This window comes from Gopherus flavomarginatus, chromosome 8, assembly GCF_025201925.1.
Source record: "Gopherus flavomarginatus isolate rGopFla2 chromosome 8, rGopFla2.mat.asm, whole genome shotgun sequence".
NCBI classification, from domain to species: Eukaryota; Metazoa; Chordata; order Testudines; family Testudinidae; genus Gopherus; species Gopherus flavomarginatus.
In genome coordinates this window covers 54,484,605-54,507,618 of record NC_066624.1, presented here as the reverse complement: position 1 = coordinate 54,507,618, position 23,014 = coordinate 54,484,605, and the positions used below count along the sequence as shown (strand labels likewise).

The window sequence follows — 23,014 nt, the reverse complement described above, 5'->3', positions numbered from 1 at the left end:
GTCCCTATAAAATCGGGACATCTGGTCACCCTAGGCCCTGTATGCAGCCAAAAAAATACCTTGGTCTGCCTCCCTGTGAGACTGAAGTTAGTCTGAATGTAAATGTTGTTTTCTCTCTCCCTTTGTTTACAGGGAATCTGAAGCATGTGGTTTAGCTGAAAAGGAAAGCTTATGTTTCCACAACAGCGGAGCGTTTCCTGTGCCAAAGACAGTGTGTTTATGTGAGCAGCTTGTGGAATTTGTGGCTGCAGGGGAAATTTGGAAGAAATTATTTTATTTTTTTTTGACGTTTCCAAGCAGCAGTGAGTGGCCCCAGTGCTGAGGGGTAGGGGAGCTCCCAACTTCCACCCCCTTGTTCCAACAGATTCTGGCTTATTTTTTACAAAACTGCTTTTATTCTTGCAGATGGTTTTTCTAATTATCTTTTTTAAGGGAGGTGGTGGGTGAGGGACGCTCTGAGCCACAGACTCTCCACAGTCTGGCGCCTGTGCCACTTGTACTGGGCCGCCTTCCTGGTGGGACCACAGGCTGTAGGTGTAGATACTGTGACATGAACTCCAGAGGGGATACATTGAGCGACAGGCACAGGGCCTGTAATCTTGGCTGCAGCCTTATCTGGGGAGGGAGCCACAAACGTGTTTTTAAACAAATAAAAGAGTTGAAATATTTCTGCTTTGTCCTGTGTCCTTGCAAGCTGCTTATCACCCTGCGCAGTATCGGCTCCCTGTGCCCCTGGACTCCCCCTTTGTCTGTAGCCATCTGTTGTCCTATACATGCATTGTAAGATCTATGGGGCAGGGACTGTCTTTTTTGCTTTGGTTCTGTTCAGCACCTAACAGAGTGGGGTCCTGGTGCATGACTGGGGCTCCCAGGCAGCCTAACCGGGGCACTGCTAGCTCTCAGTGACCCAGGCTACCCCATGTGGAATTGGGCCCAGCATCTGCTCTCCGTCGCTGGGGAAAGGGCTTGATTGGTCTGTAGTTGCTGGAGGAGGAAAGTGGCTTACTGGAGCTCGTTATCCAGACTTCTGCACTCTGCTGAGGGAGCCAGACACCACAGTTAACCCTTTGTTCCAGGGGTTTGGCCTCCAGAGGTTGGCTTCACCTGCCAGGAGCCACCTTCTCTAGGAGCACTTGCACTGACAGTGGTACGGCTAAGTTCAGGCTAAGCACCCAGTGCTTATGTCAGTAGGTGTAGTTTTGACCCATAGTGATGTCAGTGCAGCCCTCTGGCTCCTGATGAGCTGCCAACATGGCCCTCCTTGGTGCTCTGTTCACAGCTAGTGCCTTGTCACCACAGCCTAAACCTCCTGCAGCCAGGAAACCAACAGGCAGCTTGCACTCAGACCCTGGCTAGGGACCAAGATACAAGCTAAGCTGCCAGCGAGCCCCAGGAGGCCGTTTATTTCTGTTGCTGATAGCTGGGACACATCCCCTGAACAGGCAGTTACTGTATAATCACCACCAGAAGCTGGAGAAGTGGATCCAGCTGATAAACATCTGCCATGCCGCAGAAAGTACCTTGCGTTCACCATTGGGCCTGTTTGCCAATCAACTGGCACTGCTAGAGTGGCCTCTCTGGAGACGGGCTCTGCTCTTCCAGGCGATTCCAGCAGCATGTGAAGTGTGGTGGTCTCTGAATGCAGGAGCCACAGCAGAGTGCCAGCCAGCCACGCCAGCTCCAGCCACTCTGAGAGGCAGGAGGGTTTGACTCCAGATCTGAAAATTTATGAATTGGGCCCAGTGCCAGCAGGAACATTTGCTGACAAAATACAGTGCAAACAGATGTGAATGGCCATGTAGCTCACCGATACTAGCATCTAGAACCCTGGCCCTGGAAGCCCCAGCTCTTTGTGCAGGGCTGTGCAGTGCTTGCTTGGAGACCTGGGAGTGAATGACTTGCAGGTGGGGCATTCCCCTATAAAAGTCTTCCAGGTGGGAGGTTATATTTTGAGAAGGTGATGAAGGCAGGGAAGGGAGAATGTCAGAAGTGGTGCAAATATAACTCAACTTCACTTAAAATGTGCTTCCTGTTCTATGAAGAGTTAGATCCTATGCTGTCCCCTGCCACCCCCCGCAGCTCTGAGCAGTCCCCTTCACACACACCAGCCCTCAAGGGAAAATGCTCAGAGGTCTGTCTCCTGGGGCAGATGAACAACTTATAGCAGAATCTGACATCAACCTCGCTCCTTTGCCCTAGAAATCGGCAGATGGAAAACAAATTGTAAAACTGGAAAGAGAGAAATTCAGCTGGAAAACACATACCCCCAGGGGGATTCTGTGGGATTATTAGGAACAGAACAGCAAGAAACAATGTTTAAAATTAGTCGTGTCCCTATAAAAACAAATCCCAGCCCAGCTGGAGAGTGATTTTTTGCACTGTGTATAAAGTTGTTAGTGCTTCCTGCCCCTGGCCTGCAGCAGGGTGGTCCAAGCAGTCAGCTTTGTCGTGCTGAGTTGGCATTAGTCGATTGTCTATTGGTTTAGAAGCTCCTCCTCCCCTCTCCCACTAAAAAAAAGAAACTCCAACGAATCCTGGAATCCGTAAGGGAATAACTAGCATGGAGCAAACATGGGGAAAGGCAGCTTGGAGCGGGGGAAGGGGACTGATTGTCTCTGGGAGTTCCTTTGCTCTCCTTGAATAGAAGTGTGACAGCAAAGGCTGTCCCCCATGTACCCTCCCCCCAAAATCTGAAGTCATAATACAGGGTTGCTTGATATCAGTCAGTGTGCTGCTGTGGAAATCAGTGTGAGGTGTCAAAGCTGTGGTCATGACATCAGGGCAGGAAAAGCTAGGGTGGAAGGGAGCAGATCCTGTGGTTACATTTAAAGGTGGAAGTGTGTGTGAGGAGAGCGACTAGAAAGAAAGGATTAACTTTTTAACTGTGTTTGAAATGGCCATGAGCTGCAGCCCTGGGAGCTGGGGTTTGGGCCTGGCTCTGAGCCCTCAGGTGGGGCAGCTCGCAAGATGCAGCTGCTCTGAAGCCTAAAGCAGCCTTGCTAATGTCCTCTAAAGACCTGTGCAAAGCGCTTGCCAGCATTAGCGTTACCGTTGGCAGAACCCATTTTCTGCCTGGCGCAGAGAGATGTGCTGTACCCATGAGTCCTCCATGGGGTCGCTAGAGCAAGGCACGTGCTGTTTGCACATTACCTGCGCCAAAGAGAGGGAGCCAAGCTGCAAGGATTGTGGGTCTGGTATTGGAGGCAGGAAGACAGGGCCGTGCATGGCAAAGCACTACCTATCCTGCAGTCCCCATGTCTGTTCCACGGAGAAGATGGAAGCAAACTTCAATATCTAGAGGCAAAACAAGACTATGTGGTTACCAAGCTGTGAAATGCTAGCTCCAACTGGTCTAGACCTATGACCCTGGGGGAAGCCAAGTTCCTCCCCATGCCCGCCTTCTCCTGCTGAAAGTCGCCACCTCTGCTCTAGGCGCTCCCTTAAACATACAGAAACAGGAGTCCCTGCCACTGCAGCTGCTTTTAATGATGGTTATCTAGTCAGTGCATCTGTCCCTCTGTATGTCTGTCCGGTGGTTTTGGCTTGTACGTGGTTTGGTTTGGGGTGTACATGCATGTGCATTCATTCAAATACAGTCTGAAGGACATAGAAACATAGGGGCAAGAGCCTTTGATTTATCCCTGGGTACTAGGAGCCCATCGGTGGTTGCTTTTTGCAGTGTCTTTGCGTTGTAGCAACAGAGCTGGGGGAAGCCAGCTGGCAGCGTTAAATGGCTCAGGTTGGTCAATGTGGCCTGGCAAGGCACCACAGGGACAGATGGTGTGGTGGTGTGTTTTTCAAAGGGGATTGGGCTGGCAAAAGGTGCTGCCTGGTGTCCTCGGCCCATAGCACCGGGCGCAGCAATCTCTTCATCCTTGCAGTGCACTCCCCTTTTACTACAGCTGATGTGATGGCAGGGCCAGCTGCCCGGTAAGCAGGGCCTGCATCGCTCCTTCACCCCTGTCATTCCTACCCACCCTGATGGACACTTCCTCCGCTCCTCTCCAGTTCTGGGCTGGGTGCAGGAATCACTGGGTGGATTGTCTGGCTGGCGTTATACAGGAGATAAGAGCAGATCATCAAAATGGTCCCGTTTGGCCTTAAAATCTATGAATCCCCATTGCACCTCCACGGCAGGTTACCGGGCTCCAGCCTCATGCTCCCGCTAAGCTATGGGACCATCTGTAGGGGCAAGAGGGGAACCCACTTCTCAGCCTCTCTGCCAATACCAGGGGTTTGCAGTGATGTAGTCGTGTCAGTTCCAGGACATTAGAGAGACAAGGTGGGGGAGGCATATCTTTGATTTTCAGATTACGTTTCTCTTCCCACAGCAGAAAGTGGTCCCATAAAAGCTATCCCCACCTTGTCTTTCCAACAGCAGGGGTAGTGTTTAGTGCCAGCTGCCTCACTGGCCATGCTTGGGGCCTGCTGTTTGAACACAGCCTCCCTGTAGCAGTGGGGCCTGATTCTTGGGTGCTGGGTCCCCCTTGCCATCAGCTGATGCAATGGGGGTGCAGCGTGAGCCTCCTCCATGGCTGGCCTGACTTACCAGCAGGGTCGCTCCCTGCCAGTGATGCTGCTGCAGGGCCACCTGGAAACTGCCAGAAGCTAGGCAAAGGGAAAGAGACCTTCCCCATTCAGTGCGCACCCCCCGCTCTCAGGCTGCAGCAGGCCCTGGCTGTGCCTATCCCAAGAAGCAGTTGACCCTATAGTTAGGACCCTACCAAATTCACAGCCATAAAAAACGCATCATAGACTGTGAAATTTGGTTTTCCCCCATGAAATCTGGTCTTTTGAGTGTTTTTACCGTATATCATACAGATTTCACGGGGGAGACCAATGTTTCTCAAACTAGGGATCCTGACCCAAAAGAGAGTTGCAGGGGGACTGCAAGGCTATCTTTAGGGGGTTGTGATATTGCCACCCTTACTTTTGCATTGTCTTCAGAGGTGGGCAGCTGGAGAGCGGAAGCTGATGGCCAGGCACCCAGCTCTGAAGGCAGCAGCACAGAAGTAACAGTGGCAATACCATACCATGCCATCCTTACTTCTGAGCTGCTGCCTTCAGAACTGGGTGGCTGGAGAGCAGCGACTGCTAACTGAGGGCCCAGCTCTGAAGGCAGCAGCACAGAAGTAGGGGTGGCAATACCATACCAGGCCATCCTTACTTCTGCACTGCTGCTGGTGGCAGCTCTGCCTTCAGAGCTGGGCTCCCGGCCAGCAGCCACCGCTCTCCAGCTGCTCAGTTCTGAAGGCAGTGCTGCCATCAGCAGCAGTGCAGAACTAAGGGTAGCAGTACTGCAACCCCCACACACATACACACAATAACCTTTCAGCTCCCCCAAACTCCTTTTTGGTTCAGGCCCCTTCAGTTACACCACCTTGAACTTTCAGATTTAAATATCTGAAATCATGAAATTTATAATTTTTAAAATCCTATGACTGTGAAATTGACAAAAATGGACTGTGAATTTGGTAGGGTCCTAACTATGGGCTTTGGCCTGCTCTGTTTTGCACCTTTGTAGCAGCAAGGGGTGGAGCTTCCTTGTGGTCAGCGTTGCGGAAATTCCCATCCTGAGCCTGGTTTTAAATCAAGCCAGTAGAGACAGCATGTTCCCAGGGGCCTGATCCCCCACCCCACGTGTGCCCTGGCCCTTCTTGCCATTTCTTCTTAAAAAGCCACTCACGCAGAGTCATTGGCATCCTCCTGCAGTTGCTCCAGGAAAGCTAATTTCCTGCTGCTTTAATTAGATGGCGAAGGAATAAATAGAAGGTGATGAGACTCCCAGTGTGGCCGGTCTTTGTTTTTATCTGTGCTGTTTTTCCCTTTGGACGCAAACAACAGGAAATCCAATGTGGAGTTACTTCAGCTGGATTCCGTTCTCGTGTCCCTGTCTGCCCACTGAACACCCCCTGCCCCTCATGACCTGAACAGGACGTTGAGTCCTGGGTGCTAGAGAGCTCCCTCCTTCCTTCCTTGGGGAGATTGTTCGCTTTGGTCTATAGTTCTTCTTCGAGTGATTGCTCATATCCATTCCAGGTAGGTGTGCGTGCCGCGCGTGCACGTTTGCCAGAAACTTTTTACCCTAGCAACTCCAGTGGGCCGGCAGGTCGCCCCCTAGAGTGGCGCCACTATGGCACTAGATATATACCCCTGCCGGCCCGCCCGCTCCTCAGTTCCTTCTTACCGCCGTGTCAGTTGCTGGAACTGTGGAGTGCGGCTTGCTGTCCTCCACGTACCTAGCTCTCCTGTACTCTGTTCGTAGTCGTAGTTGTAAATAGTTTCATAGATAGTTTGATAGTATATTAGTTAGTTGTGTATTATATATAGTTGTTTAACTTGTTCGCGGGTGGGCCGTTGCCCTTCCCGGCGCCCGGCACCGGGCTCATGCCTGGCTCGCCGGGCTTCAAGCAGTGCTCGGCATGCAAGAAGCCGATGCCGACTAGCGATCCCCACGACGCGTGCCTCAAGTGCCTGGGGGAATCGCACATCAGTGAGAAGTGTCGTACATGCAAGGCCTTTAAGCCTCGCACAAAGAAGGAGAGGGATCAAAGACTCCGCGCTCTCCTAATGGAAGCAGCACTGACTCCGGCACCGGCGGCGCAGCCGGCCACTTCTGCTCCGGCACCGGACCGCGCCGGCACTGGCAAGACTCCCCTGCACCGGCCTTCCCCGGCACCGGGAGCAGATCCAAGACCCTCGACATCTGCGACACCATCGAGGCAGGCTCGAGTGGAACGCCCGGCATCTACCTTGGCCGCAGCACCGCCTGCAGGGCTGCTGTCGACTCCGGGTCCGGAAGGTCCGTCAAGTCCAGCCCCTCCTAGCTCCCCCTTGAGATCAGGGGTCGAGCTGTTAGTCCCATCTACGCTGGAGACCTTTGCCTCGGCACAGGACTTGATAGCGCTCACGGAGCCATCGCAGCCTCAGACCACGGCACCCCCGGGACGGGTAACCTCCAGAGGCAAACCAATGCTGAGAGCGCTGTCTCCGGAGTCCCGGCACCGATCGCCCCGGAGACGTGAACGCTCGCGCTCGGGGCGCTGCTCGCAGTCCCGGCACCGTTCCCCCTGGCGGTACCGGTCGCACTCGCGGCACCGATCAGCATCTGCACGGTCCCGGTCTGGCTCCTCTTACCACCGGCACCGAGACTCTAGGAGCCGTTCACCTCAACGTTCAGCTCCTCGGTCGACCTCCCGGCACCGAGCCGGTGGTAGGTCCCGATCCCGGTCGACCTCCCAGCACCGCGTCGGTGGCAAGTCCCGGTCCCCACTGCCATCCCGGCACCGCGCTGATCAAAGGTCGCGGTCCCGCTCTCGGCACCGACCTCAAGGCAGATCCCGATCCGGATCCCGGCACCGACTACCACGCCGTTCCTGGTCCCGATCCCGGCACCGATATGCGTCGCGGCACCGATCCTCAGCACCGAGGACAGCGTCAGAGTCGCATATAGAGAGGTCTATCAAACTGGCTCAGCGCCTCCGTGGCCTTCCAGGGAACCATCTGTGTCCTCTCAGGCAGACAGCGCCTATGCCTTGGGCCAGGACAGACACTCGGCCCTGTTTCAGGACCCTCCACCTCAGGAACGAGGGCCTCAACAGTGGGGGTTTTGGACCCCATGGGCGTATCGCCAAGCCCAGAGTCCACAACATATTACTCCCCGCCCTGCGGCGAAACGCAGGCCACCGGAGGCGACGGTGTCTAGACCCCCTCCCTCCCCAGAAGCAGAAGGCAGGTCCAGGACCCAGAGCTCCCTCCAGTGACGGAGGTGCAGCCCCAGACAGAACCCCCCGTGGACACTCTGTTGCCGGGAGTTTCCTCGTCGTCTTCACCGGATGAGGCAGTGGCGGGTACCTCGTCCTCCAGCCCTCCCCCGCTAGATCTTAGGGCACACCAGGACCTCCTCCGACACATGGCACAGAACCTGGACATTCAAGCCGAGGAGGTCTCTGAAATCGAGGACCCGGTGGTGAGCATCCTCTCCGCCGATGCGCCCACCAGAGTGGCCCTGCCCTTTATCAAAACTATTCAGGCCAACGCTGCTACTATCTGGCAGTCACCGGCCTCCATCCCTCCGACCGCTCGAGGAGTAGAAAGGAAGTACATGGCCCCCTCGAAGGGCTATGAATATCTGCACGTTCACCCGACACCATGCTCCCTTGTGGTCTAGTCGGTGAATGACAGGGAGCGCCACGGTCAAGAGGCCCCAGCGCCCAAGTTGAAGGAGGCGAGATGGATGGACCTCCTGGGCCGCAAGGTCTATTCAGCGGGGGCGCTACAGCTCAGGGTCTCGAACCGGCAGGCCCTCCTTAGCCGCTACTCCTTTAACTCTTGGGTAGCGGCGGGAAAATTCGCAGAGCTGTTACCACAGGACGCCCGCCAGGAGTTTACCACCATCCTGGATGAGGGCAAAAAGGTAGCGAGGACCTCGCTACAAGCCTCCCTGGATGCTGCGGACTCGGCCGCTCAGACCCTTGCCTCGGGGCTTACGATGCGCCGAATTTCCTGGCTTCAGGTCTCTGGCCTTCCACCAGAGCTCCAGCATACGATCCGGGACCTCCCCTTCGAAGGCCAGGGCCTGTTTTCCGCTAAAACAGACCCCAGACTAAAGGACCTTAAAGACAATAGGGTCATAATTAGGTCTTTGGGGATGCATACGCCTGCGACACAGCCCAGGCCATTCCGGCAGCAGAACCAACAACAACAACGTCGACCGTATCCTCAGTTCCGTCCGCGGTAGGACCTCACTAGGCGCCGTGGCAGGAACAACCGATGCAGACAGTCGGGTGGCCAAACGGGGCAAAACCAAGGCTCCGCCAAGGCCCCTCCTGGACCCAAGCCTTCATTTTGAAGGTGCGCCCGAGGGTGCAGTACCAGTTTCCCCTCCGGATCCTTCCCCGCAGTTTTCCAACCGTCTTTCATTTTTCCTCCCGGCGTGGACCCAAATAACATCGGACCGTTGGGTCTTGCGTACGGTGCAAGCCGGTTATCGCCTGCAGTTTTCTTCGCCCCCTCCCCTCCCACCCACCATCCTCGTCCCTCTTCAGGGACCCCTCTCACAAGCAATTCCTGTGTCAGGAGGTGCACACGCTCCTCGTCAAGGGAGCCATAGAGGAGGTTCCAGAGAGCGAGAAGGGCAAGGGGTTTTATTCCCGCTACTTTCTCATCCCCAAGTCCAAGGGGGGCCTCTGGCCTATCCTCGACCTGCGGGGACTCAACAAGTATATGGTGAAGTTGAAGTTCCGTATGGTATCCCTTGGAACCATCATCCCATCCCTGGATCCCGGATACTGGTACGCCGCCCTCGACATGCAGGACGCTTACTTCCACATCGCCATATTCCCCCAGCACAGGCGTTTCCTCCGCTTTGTGGTCAACCGCCAACATTACCAATTTGCGGTCCTCCCATTTGGCCTCTCTACGGCCCCGAGGGTGTTCACGAAATGCATGGCAGTCGTCGTCGCACACCTTCGGCGCTGCTGCATTCACGTGTTCCCCTACCTCGACGACTAGCTGATCCGGGGCACATCGGAGCTGCAGGTCCGCGACCACGTCCGCAGAATCAGCAGCCTCTTTGCTGCCCTAGGCCTTGTGATCAACGTGGACAAGTCTACTCTGCTCCCCACGCAGAGGATAGAGTTCATCGGGGCCATTCTGGACTCTATCCTAGCCAGGGCCTTGCTACCCTTGCCCAGGTTCCAGTCGCTGTCGGCCATCATTCTGCGCTTGCAGGCGGCCCCGCTGACCTCTCTAAGAACATGTCTGGCCCTCCTGGGCCATATGGCGGCCTGTACATTCGTGACAGCGTATGCCCGACTTCGCATGAGGCCTCTTCAATCTTGGCTCATCGCGCAGTACCAGCCAGCCAGACATTCCTTGGACACAGTTGTCACCGTTCCCCAGAGGGTACTGGAATCCCTTCGGTGGTGGCTGGACCAGTCCATAGTCTGTGCGGGGCTCCCGTTTCATCCGCCCCAGCCCTCGGCATCCCTGACTACGGACGCCTCAGATCTGGGCTGGGGGGCGCACTGCGGTGCCCAAAGAACTCAGGGCTTGTGGACCCCTCAGGAGCTGGACCTCCACATCAACATATGGGAGTTGAGAGCGGTCCGTCTTGCTTGTCAAGCGTTCGTCCATCACCTTCAAGGTCATTGTGTCGCGGTGTTCACCGACAACACGACGATCATGTTCTACATCAACAAGCAGGGCAGCACCAGGTCCTCTCCCCTATGTCTCGAGGCGATGCGTCTCTGGGAGTTTTGCATAGCCCATGCCGTTCACCTTTCCGCCTCCTATCTCCCGGGAGTACGAAACACTCTAGCGGATCGACTGAGCAGGTCCTTCCGCTCGCACGAGTGGTCCCTCCGTCCAGACGTCGCCCTCTCACTCTTTCAGAGGTGGAGTCGTCCCCGGATGGACCTTTTCGCGTCCAGGGAGAACAGGAAATGTCGAGCCTTCTGCTCCTTTCAGGGTCAGGAGCCCGGGTCTATAGCGGATGCCTTCCTGATCCCATGGGCGACCCACCTGTTTTACGCGTTCCCTCCCGTTCCGCTGATACACAGGGTTCTCCTCAAGGTGCGCAGAGACAGAGCTCGGGTGATTCTCATAGCCCCAGCGTGGGCCAGACAACATTGGTACCCCATGTTGCTGGACCTCTCAGTAGCCAACCCAGTTGCCCTGCCCCTACATCTGGACCTGATCACCCAGGACCACGGCAGGCTCTGTCACCCGGACCTTCCGGCTCTGCACCTTACGGCATGGCTCCTGCATGGTTGACAGGCTCCGAGTTACGCTGCTGTACCCCGGTTCGGGAGGTTCTCCTGGGCAGTAGAAAGCCTTCCACCAGGGCTACTTACGCGGCTAAGTGGAAGCGTTTCTCCTGTTGGTATTCGGAGAAAGGTCTTCTTCCTATGGAGATTCCCATCACCTCTATTCTAGACTACATCTGGTCCCTCAAGGCCCAGGGTCTGGCGTAGTCGTCCCTCCGGGTCCACCTAGCGGCTGTCTCCGCGTTTCATCCTGGAGTGGACGGATGTTCCGTCTTCTCCCACCCTATGGTGGTGAGATTCCTGAAGGGATTGGAGCGTCTCTATCCGCAGATCCGCCCTCCTGCCCCTTCATGGGATCTCAGCCTGGTCCTAACTCGGCTCATGGGTCCTCCATTCGAGCCGTTAGCTACTTGCTCCCTGCTCTATCTCTCATGGAAGACCGCGTTCCTAGTGGCCATCACCTCAGCTAGACGGGTGTCAGAACTACGGGCCCTCACAATAGATCCCCCGTATACGGTCTTCCATAAAGACAAGGTGCAGCTGAGACCACACCCAGCCTTCCTTCCTAAGGTGGTCTCTGCTTTCCACATTAACCAAGAGATCTTCCTCCTCGTCTTTTTCCCAAAGCCCCATTCGTCCCGCAGGGAGCAACAGCTCCACTCGCTAGATGTCCGTCGGGCGCTAGCATTTTATGTGGACAGGACCAAACCGTTCCGCAAGTCCCCCCAGTTATTCGTGGCGGTAGCGGACCGGGTCAAGGGGCTACCGATTTCCTCGCAGAGGATATCTTCCTGGATTATCTCCTGTATCAGGACCTATTATGACCTGGCCCACGTTCCGGCGGGCCGTGTGACTGCTCACTCCACCAGAGCGCAGGCGTCATCGCTGGCTTTCCTTGCCCGCGTGCCAATCCAAGAGATTTGTAGGGCGGCGACCTGGTCATCGGTCCACACATTCCCATTACGCCCGGTTCAGCAGCCCAGAGATGATGCGGCCTTTGGCTCGGCAGTGCTCCAGGCCGCGACCTCTCACTCCAACCCCACCGCCTAGGTAAGGCTTGGGATTCACCTAACTGGAATGGATGTGAGCAATCACTCAAAGAAGAAAAGACGGTTACTCACCGTTGTAACTGTTGTTCTTCGAGATGTGTTGCTCATATCCATTCCACACCCGCCCTCCTTCCCCACTGTCGGAGTAGCCGGCAAGAAGGAACTGAGGAGCGGGCGGGCTGGCAGGGGTATATATCTAGTGCCATAGTGGCGCCACTCTAGGGGGCGACCTGCTGGCCCACCGGACTTGCTAGGGTAAAAAGTTTCCAGCAAACGTGCACGCGCGGCGTGCACACCTACCTGGAATGGATATGAGCAACACATCTCGAAGAACAACAGTTACAACGGTGAGTAACCGTCTTTTAAACACTTATGCCCAGATTAACATCGCCTCACCCCCTCCCCCCAACTGCCCATATTCTGCTGATTGGTTGGAATGAAAGATTGACAGGCAGTTGCCCACTAGGCCTAGCAGTGGGGCTGCACACATCTCCCTCCCCAGCAAGCACTGGACATGGGGCCCAGGGGCCTAGGGAGAGCCAAACTGAGAGGCAAAGGGAAAAGAACCCATTGGTGTGTGACCTCCCCCCAGCTTTTCAATCCACATGGAGCTCTGGTTTTGGGGATGTGGGTACCACGCCGGTGAGTGTGACTTGGACTTTGGATTCACGGCCTACTCCCGAGGATGCTTCTATAAACCAAATTGTGGCATCCTGCCTATGGCACACTTAGGGCTCAAGGCCTGGGTTCTCTTCCAGGCTCTCTCATGAGCTTCTCCTGTGACCCTGGGCAAATGGGGCTCAGTTTCCCTCTTGAGAGGGCGATGGTGGCACCAATGCACCTTTGCAAAACACACTGAGACCTGCAAAGAGTTCTGCACAGACCACGTGTTACTAGTAATGCACTTCTTAGCGCTAGCAATGCCCTTGGGGGCCTGACCTGGGAGAGGCCATGGCAGAGCACAGCTGTTATTGACAGGGTTAGTTCCTATGGGTTAGGAGCTGGTCTAGTGAAGTCCCTAACCACAGTTGAGAGTGATATTCTCTCCAGTGTGAAATGGCAAGACAGTGAGCCACTGTTCAGACTGGCTGTAAGGTGTGCATTTTAACAGTGGAGCAATTAGCCATGGGAACAATTTATCAGAGATTGTGGTGGTTTCTCCATCACTGACCACTTCAAATCCAGATGGGCTGTTTTTCTGCTGCAGGAATTGTTTTAGGGAAGTTCTGTGGCCTGTGGACAATAAGCCCCCCCCACCAGCGATGTAAGTTACACGGTGTGGACAGTCATATGTTGTCTGGAGAGTTTCTACTGCCAACACAGCTACCGCCTCTCGCAGAGGAGGAGGAGTTATGCTGATGATGGGGAGCTCTCTCCTGTCAGTATGGAGTGTCTGCACCAGATGTGCTGCAGTCATAGCACTGAGTGCTTTGAGCACCTCCCCTCCTGCTCTGCACATGCCCCTCTGCAGGTGCTGGAATGTGCATTGTCTGGGCACTTGCTCAGCAGCTGAGGAGGATCTGTGGGATGGTGCAAGCCTCAGAGACACAATGAACACAAGTAGTCCCCTGAGCCTTAGGAAAGGCACATTCCAGTCATAGGAGAAGGGACACTTTGAGCACCCCACAGCTTTGGACCCACCCCAGCACTGAGCTGTTCCCTCTCTGGAGGAACAAGCCATAAGCTGCTGCTTTCATTGCACAGCAGAGATCACTGGCACCAAACACTGCATGTAAAACAGAGATTATCCAACCTGGGCAGCTGCAGTGGCTTCTCCAATCTCCCCTGCAGCTGCAGCTTGTTCCTCCCTGGGCAGGCTCTACAGCTAGTTCCCCTGTGTCCTTTGCGAACAGAAGTGAATGGCTGCAAGGAACTTGGCCTCTTCAATCAGAATTTCAGTTGGGGGAAAGAGCTGAAATGCCAAACTCCAGTGACAGAGCGAGCTGGGCGGTTACATTGGAAAGCAGTGGGGCTTGTGTGGATATCCGCAGTCCGCTGGCTGGCCTATATGCAGTTCCAACATCTCCAGCCCCCTAGCCTCATCAAACCACTTAATGCCTAATTCTCTGATGGACCTTTGGTCTGACCCAGTACGGCCGTTATTATATTGTGACAGGACCTAGTACAGCCCAGACTAGTCCAGTAACCAGAGTCATAAGAGTTCCTTCTGCCCTGGTTACAGGCTAAGTCTGTACCTAGACTGTGCTGTTCTCCAGTTCCTAAGGCTGCAGTTCTAGACCTCTCCAGAGCTCATACCCTGCAGCCTTTTACCCCACTCCCACCCTGAGCCCAGCATACTTCTACCATAATAGAGGCTCAACTTAAATGTATACCCCAAATTAAGGACTATTTAGTCCTATTTAGTTAAGAACAATTTAGAAAAGCTGGATGTGCACAAGTCCATAGGTCCAGATCTAATGTATCCAAGGGTGCTGAGGGAGTTGGCTGATGTGATTGCAGAGTCATTGGCCACTATCTTTGAAAATTCGTGGCGATCAGGGGAGGTCCCGGACTATTGGAAAATGGCAAATATAGTGCCCATCTTTTAAAAAGGGAAGAAAGAGAACTGGGCAAACTACAGTCTGGTTAGCCTCACTGCAGTCCCTGGCAAAATCATGGAGCAGGTCATCAAGGAATCCATTTTGAAGCACTTGTAGGAGAAGAAGGTGATCAGGAACAGTCAACATGGATTCACCAAGGCAAAGTCATGCCTGACCAACCTGATTGCCTTCTATGATGAGAAAACTGGCTCTGTAGATATGGAGAGAGTGGTGGATGTGATATATCTTGACTTTAGCAAAGCTTTTGATATGGTCTCCCCCAGTATTCTTGCCAGCAAGCTAAAAAAGTATGGATTGGATGACTGGACTATTAGGTGGATAGAAAGCTGGCTAGATTGTTGGGCTCAATGGGTAGTGATCAACGGCTTGATGTCTAGTTGGCAGCTGGTATCAAGCAGAGTGCCCCAGGGGTCAGTCCTGGGGCCAATTTTGTTCAACATCTTTATTGATGATGGGATTAATTGCACACTCAGCAAGTTCACAGATGACACTAAGCGGGGGGGAGAGGTAGATAAGAGAGAGAGTAGGGATAGGGGTCCAGAGTGACCTAGACAAATTGGAGGATTGGACCAAAAGAAATCTGATGAGGTTCAACAAGGACAAGTGCAGAGTCTTGCACTTAGGATGGAAGAATCCCATGCACTGCTACAGGCTGGAGACCGACTGGCTAAGCTGCAGTTCTGCAGAAAAGGACCTGAGGATTAAAGTGGATGAGAAGCTGGATATGAGTCAGCAGTGTGCCCTTGTTACCAAGAAGGCTAATGGCATTTTGGGCTGTATAAGTAGGGGCCAGGGCCGGCTCCAGGCACTAGCATTCCAAGCTGGTGCTTGGGGCTGCATTCTGCAAGGGGCGGCAGTCCATGTGTTTTCGCCACCCCAAGCAGGGCACCGAATTGCGGCCGTGGACAGCGGGGGCAGTTCGTGTGCCCTTAGGGCGGCAGGCGCGTTTCCACGGTGGTGGCAATTCGGTGCAGCTTCTATGTTTAGCTGTCCGCAGCAGTTTCAGCTAAACATAGAAGCTGCGGCCGAAATGCCGCCGCCGCGGAAACCCGCCTGCCACCCTAAGGCGCACAGACTGCCCCCACTGCCTGCGGCAGAAATTCGGCGCGCTGCTTGAGGCGGCGAAAACTGTGGAGTCGGCCCTGGTAGGGGCATTGCCAGCAGATTGAGGGAAGTGATTATTCCCCTCTATTCGGAACTGGTGAGGCTACATCTGGAGTACTGTGTCCAGTTTTGGGCCCCCCACTACAGAAAGGATGTGGACAAATTGGAAAGAGTCCAGCAGAGGGCAACGAAAATCATTAGGGGGCTGGGGCACATGATTTATGAGGAGAGGCTGAGGGAACTGGGCCTGTTTAATCTGCAGAAGAGAAGAGTGAGGGAGGATTTGATAGCAGCCTTCACCACCTGAAGGGGGGTTCCAAAGAGGATGGAGCTAGGCTGTTCTCAGTGGTGGCAGATGACAGAACAAGGAGCCATGGTCTCAAGTTGCAGTGGGGGAGGTCTAGGTTGGATATTAGGAAACACTGTTTCACTAGAAGGGTGGTGAAGGACTGGAATGGGTTACCTAGAGAGGTTATGGAATCTCCATCCTCAGAGATTTTTAAGGCCCGGCTTGACAAAGTCTTGGCTGGGATGATTTAGTTGGTGTTGGTCCTGCTTTGAGCAGGGGATTGGACTAGATGTCCTCCTGAAGTCTCTTCCAACCCTAATATGGTAATATTCTATGATTCTATGAATTAAAAACACAGTAAGAGAACCAAAAAAATGCCACCATGGCTAAATAGCGAAGTAGAAGAAGCAGTGAGAGACAAAAAGGCGTCCTTTAAAAAGTGGAAGTTAAATCCTAGGGAGGAAAATAGAAAGGAGCATAAACTCTGGCAAATGTGTAAAAATATAATTAGGAAGTCCATAAAAAAATATGAAGAACAGCTAGCCAAAGACTCAAAAAATAATAGCAAAAATTTTTTTAAGTATATCAGAAGCAGGAAGCCTGCTAAAAAAAAAACAATGGGGCTTCTGGATGATGGAGATGCTAAAGGAACGCTCAAGAACAATAAGGCAACTGTGGAGCAACTAAGTTAATTTTTTGCATCAGTCTTCATGGCTGAGGATCTGAGGGAGATTCCAAAACCTGAACCATTCTTTTTAGGTGATAAATCTGAGGAACTGTCACAGATTGAGGTGTCATTAGAGAAGGTTTTGGAATAAATTGATAAATTAAACAGTAATAAGTCACTAAGACCAGATGGTATTCACCCAAGAGTTCTGAAGGAACTCAAATGTGAAATTGCAGAACTACTAACTGTGGTTTGTAGCCTATCATTTAAATCCGCTTCTGTACCAAATGACTGGAGGATAGCTAATGGGATGCCAATTTTTAAAAAGAGGTTCAGAGATTATCCCAGCAATTACAGGCCAGTAAACCTGACACCAGTACCAGGCAAATTGGTTGAAACTATAGTAAAGAACAGAATTGTCAGACACATAAATGAACATAATGTATTGGGGAAGTGTTAACATGGTTTTTGTAAAGGGAAATCATGCCTCACCAATCTACAAGAATTCTTTTGAGGGGATCAACAAGCATATGGACAAGGGGGATCCAGTGGATATAGTGTACTTAGATTTTCAGAAAGCCTTTGACAAAGTCCCTCACCAAAGGCTCTTAAGCAAAGTAAGCAGTCACGGGATAAGAGGGAAGGTCCTCTCATGGATCAGTAACTGGTTAAAAGATAGGAAACAAAGGGTAGATATAGATGGTCAGTTTTCAGAATGGAGAGAGGTAAATAGCGGTGTCCCCCAGGGGTCTGTACTGGGACCAGTCTTATTCAACATATTCATAAATGATCTGGAAAAAGGGGGAAACAGTGAGGTGGAAAAATTTGCACATGATACAAATCTACTCAAGATTAAGTCATATGTGACTCAAGATTAAGTCATAACATCCACTCAATGTGCAGCGGCAGTCAAAAAAGTGAACAGAATGTTGCGAATCAATAGGAAAGGGATAGATAATAATACAGAAAAAATAGAATTATAGGACTGGAAGGCACCTCAGGAGGTCATCTAGTCCAGTCCCCTGCACTCATGGCAGGACTAAGTATTATCTAAACCATTCCTGACAGGTGTTTGTCCAACCTGCTCTTTAAAATCTCCAATGATGGAGATTTCACAACCTCCCTATGCAATTTATTTCAGCACTTAACCACCCTGACAGTTAGGAAGCTTTTCCTAATGTCCAACCTAAACCGCCCTTGCTGCAATTTAAGCCCATGGCTTCTTGTCCTATCCTCAGCGGTTAAGAACAATTTTTCTTCCTTCTCCTTGTAACAACCTTTTATGTACTTCTTCTCTTTTCCAAACTAAACAAACCCAATTCCTTCAGCCTTCCTTCATAGGTCATGTTCTCAAGACCTTTAATCATTCTTGTTGCTCTTCTCTGGACTTTCTCCAATTTATCCACATCTTTCCTGAAATGTCTCACCAAAAACTGGACACAATACTCCAGCTGAGGCAGAGTAGAGCAGAAGAATTACTTCTCATGTCTTATTTACAACATTCCTGCTAATACATCCCAGGATAGTGTTTGCTTATTTTGCAACAGTGTTACACGGTTCACCTATATTTAGTTTGTGATCCACTATGACCCCCAGATCCCTTTCAGCAGTACTCCTTCCTAGACAGTCATTTCCCATTTCGTATGTGTGGATTGTTCCTTCCGAAGTGGAGTACTTTGCATATTGACCCTTGATACTGCGTGAAGATATGGTAGCCCCATCGCAAAAAAGATATTTTGAAATTGGAAAAGGTTCAGAAAAGGGCAACAAAAATGACTAGAGATATGAAATGGCTTCCGTAGGATGAGAGGTTAATAAGATTGGGACTTTTCAGCTTAGAAAAGAGACAACTAAGGGGGGATAAGATAGATGTCAATAAGATCATGACTAGTGTGGAGGAAGTTGTGAAGGCCAAGACTATAACAGAGTTCAAAAAAGAACTAGATAAATTCATGGAGGACAGGTCCATCAATGTCTGTTAGTAGGGCCCTTCCAAATTCACGGTCCATTTTGGTCAATTTCACTGTCATAGGATTTTTATCAGATTTCAGAGTGGTAGAAAAATTTCATGATTTCAGCTATTTAAAAATTAAATGTCATGGTGTTGTAATTGTAGGGGTCCTGAACCAAAAAGGAGTTGTGGGAGGTCACAAGGTTACTCTAGGGGGGAGGGGTTGCGGTACTGGTACCTTTTACTTTTGTGCTGCTGGTGGTGGCAGCGTTGCCTTCAGAGCTGGGCACTGGAGAGCAGTGGCTGCTGCCCGGGAGCTCAGCTCTGAAGGCACAGCTGTCACCAGGAGCAGTGCAGAAGTAAGGATGGCATGGTATGGTATTGCCACCCCTACTTCTGTGCTGCTACTGGCAGGGAAATGCCTTCAGAGCTAGGCACCTGGCCAACAGCCACTGCTCTTTGGCAACCCAGCTCTGAAGGCAGTGCCAAAGTAAGGGTGGCAATACCACGACTCCCCTAAAATAAATGTTCAACACCCCTGCAACTCCATTTTGGATCAGGACCCCCAATTTGAGAAACGCTGGTGTCCCCCATGAAATCTGTATAGTATAAGATAGAAACACACAAAAGACCAGATTTCATGGTCTGTGACGCATTTTTCATGGCCATGAATTTGGTAGGGCCCTAGCTATTAGCCAGGATGGGCAGAAATGGTGTCCCTAGCCTCTATTTGCCACAAGCTGGGAATGGGCAACGGGATGGATCACTTGATGATTACCTGTTCTGTTCATTCCCTCTGGGGCACCTGGCATTGGCCACTGTCGGAAAACAGGATCCTGGACTAGATGGTCCTTTGGCATGACCCAATATGGCCGTTCTTTTGCTCTTGTGTCTGAACATATAGCTACACATCTGATGACTCAAGCCTGATCTACACTACAAACGTAGGTCTACATAAGTCATGTTAAATCAATCTAATAATATATGTGTCTACACTACTGAGTCTCTTCTGCTGACCTAAGTGGGCTGTAAAGTCGACTTCTGTACTCCACCTCCGTGAGAGGCATAGCACTTCAGTCGACATCCACGACATGGGGATAATGTAGACACTGCGTTGTGTAATTTGAATGAATTGGCCTCCAGAAGGTGTCCCACAGTGCTCCACTGTGACTGCTCTGGAGAGCACTTTGAACTTTACTGTATGTCAGCCAGGTACATAGGAACATAGGCTCCTGTTAGAGCCCCGGGAACTTTTGAATTTTCATTTCCTGTTTGATCAGCATGGAGAGCTTACCAGCACAGCTGGTCATGGTGACTCAAGGCCGCAAACGTGCTCCAGCATGAAGTACAGAGCAGGATGTGGATCTTATTGCTGCGTGGGGAGAAGTCTGTGCAGACAGACTTCTGATCCAGCAGAAGAAACTCTGACATCTATGTCAGGTTGTGCAGGGCATGGGGGAGAAGGGCTACACCAGGGACACACAGCAGTGCCACTTGAAAATAAAGGAGCTTCGGCAAGCGTACCAGAAGACAAGGGAGGCGAACAGTCGCTCTGGTTCTGCCCCACAGACATGCCGCTTTTATGAGGAGCTGCATACAATTCTAGGCGGTGACCCCCTACAACCCAAAACTCTCTGTGGATACCTCCCAGGAGCCCTGGGCGACCTTGAGCAACAATGAGGAGGACATTGTTGATGAGGAAGAGGAGAATATGAGGCAAGCAAGTGGAGGATCCATTCTCCCCAACAGCCAAGGACTTATTTTTAACTCTGGAGTCCATCCCTTCACATGACCAGTTGGTGGCAGACTGTGATGCCAGGGAAAGCACCTCTGGTGAGTACATATTTCCAATCAAACTGTAGGGGTTACATGCTATTATTTTTTATGTTTAATCTGAACAAAAAAGTAGGTGTAGTGGGTATCAGTGGCCACTCCAGCTATGCAGAGGGTGCTCTTTGAAAAAGATTGTTTATGTGCACGGGGATGGCCCAGAAATCCTCCATGGAGATCTCTAGGAAGTTTCATAGAGGTACTCTGCAATCCTTTGCAGAAGGTTTCTGGGAAGGGCTGCCTTATTTCGTCCAACACAGTAGGACACTTTCCCGCACCACTCCAGTATTAACTCTGCTGGCATCATTGCGGCACACAGCATTGAAGCGTAAGGATCAGGTCTGTACCCAGACACTTGCAGCTCCCTCACTGCCTCTGTTACCCTCAGGAGATTGATATCGCATAGGGTCACCTAGGGTAAATGGGAGAAGTTTTCAATGCTAGCTGTTAAACCGCAAGCAATTTGAAAAGTAATCTGCCTCCTGTTTGGTGAAATCTGGGTCACACGACCATGCTTTCCCAAACATGCCATGGCTGTAGTTGGAAGGGATCACCATGTATTGCAAGCAGCATTGGAAAAAAAGGGGGGGAGAGGTGACGGCTTCCTGTTTGTCTCCCTCCCCCCCCCCCCCCCCGCAACCTGGTGCCAATTTTGTAAAAAACAAACTATTTGGGGGGGTTTTACACTGGTGCCTTCACATGTTCCAACCAGTGAGCTCAAGGATGTCTTCACAAAAGCTGCAGCACAAGACCTCTCACCCACTCCTCGTGGCCTTACTCACCATGACTGGATCAGCAAACCAAGTCTTGCAGTAGCCAGCGGTTGTGATTACATTGTGGCTTGCAATGAAGTGTATGGAGGGGTGTTTTTTTAATAAAAAAAATTAACCCTTGCACCAGAAACAATGTATGCACTGTCAATGCTACCCTTGTGCTTTGCATTCCTTGCAGCTGAAACCTTGTCTGTCGACCCATCTTCCACACTGGGTCAGAGACTTTCTCAGATTAGAAGGTGGAAAAAGAAGGCTCGGGAGGACATGTTCAGTGAGTTAGCACGCGCTTCCAAGAGTGACAAGACGGAGCTCACAGCATGGAGTATTACACTGTCCGATAACTTGCACATGGACAGGGAGGAGGGAGAACGTGCAGGGAACAAGAGTGTGCCACAGAGGAAGAGATGCTGTGGATTATGAAGGAGCAATCAGACATGTTGAGGCATCTGGTTGAGTACAAGAAAGACAGCTTGATGCTAGAGTCCCCCTGCAGCCTATGCTGAACCTGCTGCCACCATCATCCAGTTCTACATCCTCCTCTCCCAACTGGAGTGGGGGGGGAGAAGGAGGAGGACATTTGGTATCCTTTGCACTCAATGCCAGGGGAGGGTACAAGAACCAGAAGGTGCCCATTCCCACACCTTTGACTGTTACTGCAATGCATCTGTGTGATGTTATTAATATAAACTGTAACTGTATAGATCATTGTTTCAACCAAGGTCATATAGTGGCACCAAATCTGGTACAAAGGAGGTCAAGTAAGGTGTCTATTAAAAGGTTATGATTTGCTGATTATGATTATGCTATCTGTATGCATGTATCATTTTTGTATTTAAAGTTAAGTATTGGCTCTTTACTATCTGTATTTCAAACTTGTGCTATGCTTCTGGGTGACACCCCAGACAATTTGGCTTCAGCACTGCCTAGCCTGCTTGATGGCCAATGAAGGACCATCAGCTATACAATTGACCAGTTGAGAGAAGGCAGATACACCTGGTGACTCAGCAAAGCATGCAGGGACATGCCTATGGACAGAAAAGACGGTTACTCACCTTTGTAACTGTTGTTCTTCGAGATGTGTTGCTCACATCCATTCCAGTTAGGTGTGCGCGCCGCGCGTGCACGTTCGTCGGAAACTTTTTACCCTAGCAACTCCAGTGGGCCGGCAGGTCGCCCCCTGGAGTGGCGCCGCCATGGCGCCCAATATATATCCCTGCCGGCCCACCCGCTCCTCAGTTCCTTCTTGCCGGCGACTCCGACAGTGGGGAAGGAGGGCGGGTGTGGAATGGATGTGAGCAACACATCTCGAAGAACAACAGTTACAAAGGTGAGTAACCGTCTTTTCTTCTTCGAGTGATTGCTCACATCCATTCCAGTTAGGTGAATCCCAAGCCATACCTAGGCGGTGGGGTCGGAGTGAGAAGTCGCGGCATGGAGCACAGCCGATCCGAAGGCCGCATCCTCTCTAGACTGCTGGACCAGGGCGTAGTGGGAAGCAAAGGTGTGGACCGATGACCAGGTCGCTGCCCGACAGATCTCCTGGATGGGCACACGGGCGAGGAAAGCCAGCGACGACGCCTGCGCCCTGGTAGAATGCGCAGTCACACGGCCCGTAGGGACGTGGGCCAAGTCATAGCAGGTCCTGATGCAGGACGTTACCCAAGAGGATAGCCTCTGGGAGGAGATAGGAAGCCCTTTCATGCGGTCCGCTACTGCCACGAAAAGCTGGGGGGATTTGCGGAAGGGCTTGGTCCTCTCCACGTAGAACGCGAGAGCCCTACGGACATCAAGCGAGTGGAGCTGCTGCTCCCTGCCTGAGGAGTGAGGTTTCGGGAAAAAAACCGGGAGGAATATCTCTTGGTTGACGTGGAAGGCTGAGACCACCTTGGGGAGAAAAGCAGGGTGTGGTCTCAGCTGCACCTTGTCCTTGTGGAAGACCGTATATGGGGGGTCTACCACAAGAGCCCGGAGTTCCGACACCCGTCTAGCTGAGGTGATAGCTACTAGAAAGGCCGTCTTCC

At 52.0% G+C, this 23,014-nt stretch overlaps 1 protein-coding gene and 1 long non-coding RNA gene across 11 annotated transcripts in view; one reads left to right on the top strand and one right to left on the bottom strand.

Moving 5' to 3' along the window:
- Positions 1-668, top strand: part of HDAC8 (histone deacetylase 8) — a 97,637-nt gene extending 96,969 nt beyond the window's left edge. For all 9 annotated transcript variants that reach the window (XR_007775977.1, XR_007775984.1, XR_007775982.1 and 6 more), the window contains one exon: positions 133-668. Coding sequence is in view for 1 of the 9 variants with exons in the window: in XM_050965584.1 (XP_050821541.1) it covers positions 133-155 (23 nt within the window). In the remaining 8 variants the exon portion in view is untranslated. The remainder of the gene's footprint in view (positions 1-132) is intronic.
- The window catches only part of LOC127057093 (uncharacterized), a 256,427-nt gene that overhangs the window by 145,841 nt on the left and 87,572 nt on the right, over positions 1-23,014 (bottom strand). The window lies entirely within an intron of this gene.